The sequence below is a fragment of the Columba livia genome, chromosome 7 (assembly GCF_036013475.1).
Source record: "Columba livia isolate bColLiv1 breed racing homer chromosome 7, bColLiv1.pat.W.v2, whole genome shotgun sequence".
Classification (NCBI taxonomy): Eukaryota; Metazoa; Chordata; class Aves; order Columbiformes; family Columbidae; genus Columba; species Columba livia.
The window spans coordinates 40,437,412-40,444,597 of record NC_088608.1 but is presented as its reverse complement, the minus strand read 5'-3'; the positions used below and the strand labels follow the sequence as shown (position 1 = coordinate 40,444,597).

Sequence of the window (7,186 nt, the reverse complement as noted above, 5' to 3'; positions counted from 1 at the left end):
TAGATGATCTTCTGAGGTCCCTTCCAATCCCAAACATACTGTGTGATACTGTGTGTGATGACCAAACATTAGGCAGTTGCAGGGGACCAGTATATGTATTTCTAAAGTTAATTGTTACCTCATTGTCTACTATTCTCTTGTTCTTTGCTCCTCCCTGCAAATCCAAACAGCGCTGAAAAGAAAGCTGTGGAGGAGAAGTCTGGTTTAATGGTGCCCACTTGGTGCTGTAGCTGGGCTGTGAGAGGGTCTTAAAATCCTTGTAGGATTTGGTGAAATCAGGTAGAATGAAGGTAGCATGAAAGAAAAACAAGAGACCCATAGATAAGCTGAATTCTTGCAACAATGCAATTATTTCCCTTTTAACCCTATGAAGGGAAGAAAAAAGAAGATAACATATTTTAGTCAGATTATTAAAGCCTGTATCTGCCTCAGCATACTCTAGATCACTTCAGTATTACACAGAAAACCTAAATGCACAGCCCAGCAGATCAGATCAGTTCACCTGTGACAACACAGCCCAGTCTTGGTTTTGTAGCTCAAAGCGATGTTCTTGCTTTCATGTGCTCCCTCCTGTTCACAGCTGCAAGTTCCAACAGTCTCTGCACCAGCAGAGCTCCTGAGAGAACTGGTACTAACCCTTGTGGATCAAAATGTTCCTGCAGCGGCTGTTAGTGCTGGGTTCAGGAGATCTGGACCCTCTGGTTCAGTTCTTACCTCTTTCATTGGTGTGCACAGTAACTTGTGCACTCAGGTCCTCTCTGCTTTCGTTTGAAGTCCAAAAAAACCCCAGGTAAGTCAAGGCAGCTAAAAGAGCCCGGGAGGGCTCTGCTCCCTGAACACAATATTCCAGGTGTGGTCTCCCCAGGGCAGAGTAGAGGGGCAGGAGAACCTCTCTGACCTACTGACCACCCCCTTCTAACCCACGCCAGGTACCATTGACCACCACTCTCTGGCTTCTTCCCTTCAGCCAGTTCACTGTTGAGTGCACCAGGTTGGGAGTGCCTTGGTGATATCCTTGATCTGGGCTGCAGGTAGACTACAAACTTCCCTTTGATGAGGGTCAACTCTGCATGTTGGGCGCTCTGTCCCTCTCAGAAGGGAATTACCTACTACAATTACCCTTCTTTCTTTCTTATCAGAGTCAGTCTTGAGGTGTGGGGTCAACTGCCTCTTTCTATGTGGCCTTGTAGGTGGGCCTTGCACCACATCCTCACCTACCTCTTCTTCAAGTTCCAGGGCCTCAAACTTATTACGGAGGGGCACCTGAGGAAGCAAAGCAGGTAAGGAGTGGGGGTTGCCCGTGACGCTGAACTGGAACTTGCTTCCAACCCTCATCATCTTTGTGGTCCCCTACCTCAGCCCAACAGCGACAGGGCAGGGGCTGTCTCGGGTCTTCCCCCTCTGCCTGACAGGGCAGGGGGTCCATCACCTTTTGGAGGGTATCCCCCTGGGACCTTTCTGACTGGTACATCAGGGAGTTACTCCACCAGTTAATCTCCTTTTCACACTCCCTGATGGACCTCGGTGTCTGGACCTTCTCCCTAAGATTTGCGATCATGCTGAGCAGATCTTGCACCAGCTCACACCTCACACATGTGGGATGCTGGCCATCCTCCCCAAGCAGCAGCAGGCTCTGGCAATCCCTGCAGCCAGAAACCTGAACAGCCACGGTTCGGGGCAAGGCCTCTGTCTGAGTTGCGACAGTCTTTTTGTGACAAGCTCTCTTTCTGGAGACCATGGTCAGCAGCGCTCTGGGACACTGGCAATAGGTGAGAGGGTCTACCAAGCAAGGAGTGACACCCTCTGCACCCTACTACACGAGCTAACACACCTGCTGCTGCAGCAAAGTGTGGGTGGTACTCACCCACTTGACAAGCTGGTTGCTCCCCTCCCAGTGCCTGCTGAGCAGTGACAGTCGCTACCCTCTCGGAGGCTTTTTCAAGGCCAGGGGTCGGGGTGTGATCGCCGACACTGTGGTAACACCACGCCACGTCAGCCACTCTTGCAAGGGCTGCCGGGGGCTTCCAGGTCGAAAAATTGGGATCCGGGGAACCGCAAAACCCCGTGTACCTCAGGATCCGCTGAAACGACTCCAGCTGAGCTGGTGCCAATCAGCTGACCCCGGGGACTGAGATTTAGATTGCATATTAGAAAAATATTATTCTCAGAAAGGGTTGTCAGGCGTTGGAACAGGCTGCCCAGCGCAGTGGTAGAATCACCATCCCTGGAGGGGTTTAAAAGGCATTTAGACAAGGTTATTAGGGACATGGTTTAGTACCAGAGTTAGATTAGGTTATGGTTGCACTTGGTGATCCTGAGGGCCCCTTCGAACTGAAACGATCCTATAATTCTATGATTGTATGATTTATATCTGGTCTTCAGAACTTGTACACTTAATCAGATCAGTTTCAAAAGTGTGGCTGAAGAGGAAGGGATGTAAAGAGAAGAAGTGATAGAGGAATTCTCCAATTGATATTGATACAGAGTTCCTCCTAAAGAGGTGTGTATGGGAAGGAGAAGCCATCTCCTTGGGGTCCATCATTGCATGGACAGTGTTGTTCCTCACCTCCCCAGCCCAACTGTGTCTATTTGTATGTTTGGCTGTGTCAGTGGAAAATATACATCCATATGACACACATAAGGTTTAGAACCCTCCAAGAGCAGGTCTTAGATTTGGAATCTATTCAGAAGTTGACCTTGGGTCACCTCATCTCCCCAGTACCCCAGAGACAGACAAACAGACACACACACACACAAACTCACTCACACACACACACAAATCAGTCAGGGAAGGACTAATCTGGAGTTTGAAAATCATAGAATAACTTGAGTTGAAAAGGACCCATAAGGATCATTGAATCCAAGTCTCTGCTCCTCACAGGACTACCTAAACTAAACCATGAAACTAAGAGCATCTGCCAGATGCTCCTTGAACTCTGACAGATGTGGTGTCATGACCACTTCCCTGAGGAGCCGGTTCCAGTGACTGACCACCCTCTCAGTGAAGAACCTTTTCCTAATGTCCAATCTGAACTTCCCCCGATGCAGTTTCACTCCATTTACATGTCCTATCACAGGTCATCAGGAAGAAGAGATCAGCGCATCCCCCTCCACTGCCCACCATGAGGAAGGTGCAGACTGCAATGACGTCCCATCCAGCCCCAGCCGTGTCCCATGCAGGGGCTGCTACAGCCCTGCTCTGGCTCTGCCAACCTCTGGGCAAGAAGGGAGGCCGGGCAGGGCTGGCTGTTCCCTGACACAGGCACCGAGTCCCACAGCAGGAAGAAGATGGACAGAGAGCAAACCTCACACGTGAACTTGGGGGAGTGGTCAGTGCTGTAAATGGCAGCGGGAGAGACAAATGTCCTGGGAACCTTCCCAGTCTGGCTGGAGCTGGACATGGCACGAGGACATGGAGACCAGTGCAAACCCAGGACTGCTGGTGTCAGCTCCAGGAGATCCCCAGCACAGACGGCCTGTGCCCCTCAGTGCCAGCCCCTCTCCCCAGCCCAGAACAGGAGTGCTGCTCCAGCAGCAGAGCAGCCGGCCCCAAATGAGTGTGTGCAGAAAGGGGTTTCTCTTCCTCCTGGATTCCTCCCTGCATGCACAGCAATGCTCCCTTGCTCTTCTCCAGAGACGTCCCTTTCCCTGGGTGACTGTGTCCAGGCTGGGCTGGCCAGGCAGCCTTGGTTCCCACTCTGGGCTCTCCTCAGGGCCCTGAGCTGGCCCCGCTGCTCTGAAAAGACCATGAACTGCTCTTGTCCATGACCATGGCTCCAGGGAGCCCAATGCAAAAGTGGCAGAAAGGATCTGTCCAGTGAGGCGGTGAGGAGCAGCCCTGAGGTCCACAAGTGCCTGATCCTCCTCATGGCAGCTGGGCTCTTGGCTCCTTGACCCCTCCTGCGTGCCAGGACTGAACCCCCAGTTCCAGAGGACATGTACAAGATGAGACACAGACAAATAATTTCCTGCTGGTTTCTTTACTGTGTTTACCTGCACTGGGAGCAATGCTCCATTTGTATATGAGGACTTTACACCACAAAACACTGGTAGAGGGCAATAAATAATATTCTTTCAGTGGGAATATGATTTGAAGTATATTAAACAAAAAGAAAACCAAGACATATATGTTAAAAAAAGCCTCCAAGCTTTCTCCTGAGGATGATAGACTGCTTATTGATACTGCAGTAGTCCTTGGTCAAATAATTTCCTCAGGGAATCCTTGATCTCTTTGTTCCTCATACTGTAAATGAGGGGGTTCACTGCTGGAGGCACCACCGAGTACAGAACGGACACCACCCAATCTAGGTTTGGGGAGAAGATGGAAGGGGGCTTCAGGTGAGCAAAAATACCAGTGCTGACAAACAGGGAGACCACGGCCAGGTGAGGGAGGCACGTGGAAAAGGCTTTGTGCCATCCCTGCTCAGAGGGGATCCTCAGCACGGCCCTGAAGATCTGCACATAGGACACCACAATGAACACAAAACACCCAAAGACTAAACAGGAGCTAAAAACAAGAAGCCACACTTCCCTGAGGTAGGAGTGTGAGCAGGAGAGCTTGAGGATATGAGGAATTTCGCAGAAGAACTGGTCCACAGCATTGCCCTTGCAGAGTGGCAGTGAAAATGTGTTGACCGTGTGTAGAAAAGTGTTGAGAAACCCACTGGCCCAGGCAGCTGCTGCCATGTGGACACAAGCTCTGCTGCCCAGGAGGGTCCCGTAGTGCAGGGGTTTGCAGATGGCAACGTAGCGGTCATAGGCCATGATGGTGAGAAGGGAATACTCAACAGAGATCAAGGAGAGAAAAAAAAAGAGCTGTGTAGCACATCCTCGATAGGAGATAGTCCTGGTGTCCCAAAGGGAATTGGCCATGGATTTGGGGACAATGGTGGAGATGGAGCCCAAGTCAAGGAGGGAGAGGTTGAGGAGGAAGAAGTACATGGGGGTGTGGAGGTGCTGGTCACAGGCTATGGTGGTGATGATGAGGCCGTTGCCCAGGAGGGCAGCCAGGTAGATGCCCAGGAAGAGCCAGAAGTGCAAGAGCTGCAGCTCCCGTGTGTCTGTGAATGGCAAGAGGAGGAACTGGGTGATGGAGCTGCTGTTGGACATTGGCTGTTTCTCTGTTCAAAAAAGGAAACAACAACTTAATATTAGGACAGACTCCACGGAGCAAAACTACTCTCTTTTTCATTAACATCACCCCAACTGAAATGCGTTTCCTTTCTCTGGTCTGTGCTGGCTGAGTGTGCTGTGAGCAGCAGAACCTCTGCCCGTGTGCTGCCAAGCAGCCAGCTCTGCTCTGCTGCACTGGGGACACGGGAGCTGGGTTGTGGCAGCTCCAACGTTCACAAGCGGTGTCCGATTTTATGCATTGTTAATGGAAATCGTCAGTATCTGCACTCTTGACACTGAAAAGCACGGGAAGCAGAGCCGTGTTTTAACATGTCTTTGTAATGATTTTGTCTGTGTTTTTAGTTTTTCACCATCACATCCCGTGACTGGGTTTTTGTAGGGGTCAAAATCTTCATCTTTATGAGGTAAAATGTGAAGAGTCTTGAGAGAGGACAGGCGAAAGGGCTCATCTTTCTGTGGCTCAGTGCAGAGTCAGGACAGCAGAAGAGTCCATCAGTCTTCTTGCCATCGCTCCTGTGCCTTTGCTTGTGCTACTTTGAAGATGACTTCACACACAAATTACTCCTTAAAAAACCCCAAATATTTGGACTCATATGGGAGCGGGGGAGCATTGTTTGAAAGGGCAGATCTGCAAACTGTTCTCTGTTCCAGCCCACTGTCGGAGATGTGATGGAGAGAGCAGGACCCGACCTCTCACCGAGTGAAGCAAAGAACTCTGAGAGGACAGTGCGGACCCCAAGGAAAGGCTCAGCACTGCTGGGATCCTACAGCAGACCTGAGCCTTTCTGGGGGCAGCTCGTGAGCCCAGCAGGACAGGCAGAGCAGGGTCAGGCTCCTGAAAGCGACATGTCCTAAAGGGACAGTCAGATCATTGCCCAGCACACAACACCCAGCATCATCTGCAGACAAGGACCGAAAGAGCTCCTGAACACCCCCTGCTCTGCTGCCTGGAGCTGTCCCTGCCTGCAGCTGTGTCTGTGTCCCCAGGTCTCCTGCTGTCAGTGCCACAGATCCCATCCCACTCGCTGTGTGCTCAGCTCTGCCCTGCAGACCCCTCCCAGCAGCCGGCACTGCCCAGGGACAGCTCTGTGTGACTCCAGGAGCTACAGCTGAATTACCCTGCACCCAGAGACTTACCATGTCAAGGGCTGCAGAGATGTCTCCTCCAGTGAACTCTCAGTTACAGTCCCAGTCCTGAGCCACTTCCTCACTCCTCCCTCCTCAGCAGCTCCAGGCAGAGCCCTCATCCCTGCTGCGTGTGCAGAGGAGCTGCTCCTGGGCAGAGCTGTCTCTCTGCAGCGCTGCCGCTGCCATGAGCTCCCTCTGTGCCAGGAGCCCAGCCCAGCTCAGCAGCACAGGAGCAGCACAAGGCACTTTAATGACCCCTCTGGTGGGTTTGCTGCTGAGTCCATGAACCTCAGGCCCTGAGAGGAAGTTGAAGAAACATCTCAAGAAGTCAATGTCAGATTCAAACTCCAAACTTCCTTGTAGTGCTAATGGGTCCCACCGAGGAACACTACTGAGAAACCAGGTGCAGGGTCTGGGTAGAGAAGAAAACTGGAAGCAGAGATGACATATCAGGAAAAGCAAAGTAAAGGTGGCTCTGATGGGCAGTGAACATGGATGTGCTGCATGAACGCTGCAGGCCGGGGAAGAGCAGCTGGAAAGTGCCTGGAGGAAAAGGCCCTAAGGGTGTTGGTGACAGCGTCTGAACATGAGCCAGTGTGTGCCCAGGTGGCCAAAAAGGCCACCAGCATCCTGGCTTGTATCAGGAATAGTGTGGCCAGCAGGACCAGGGAAGTGAGCGTTCCCTGTCAGTAGATGAAACACTCCCACCCAATTTGTTGTCATCTGCAAATTTACTAAGGGTGCACTCAATCCCTTCATCCAGATCATTGATAAAGAGGTTAAACAGAACTGCCCTTGACGCATCCAGCAGCAGGTACAGCGAGTGATGGCACCACCAGCTGAGGTGCCATCACAGGTGGAGGAACCATGGCACATGAAGCTATTGACACAAATACAGCTGAAGAGAAGGTTACAGAGAGCAGCA

General features: G+C 51.5%; 1 protein-coding gene across 1 annotated transcript; it reads right to left on the bottom strand.

Moving 5' to 3' along the window:
- Window positions 1–3,962: 3,962 nt before the first annotated feature.
- On the bottom strand, window positions 3,963–6,958 carry LOC135579900 (olfactory receptor 14I1-like). The gene has a single exon (XM_065069572.1). The coding sequence runs from the start codon at window positions 5,107–5,109 to the stop codon at window positions 4,174–4,176; it is 936 nt and encodes a 311-aa protein (XP_064925644.1). The 5' UTR covers window positions 5,110–6,958; the 3' UTR covers window positions 3,963–4,173.
- Window positions 6,959–7,186: the final 228 nt, after the last annotated feature.

Excerpts from the sequence above, each read along its gene's own strand:
- LOC135579900 (XM_065069572.1), bottom strand. The coding sequence starts at position 5,109 with ATGTCCAACAGCAGCTCCATCACCCAGTTCCTCCTCTTGCCATTCACA.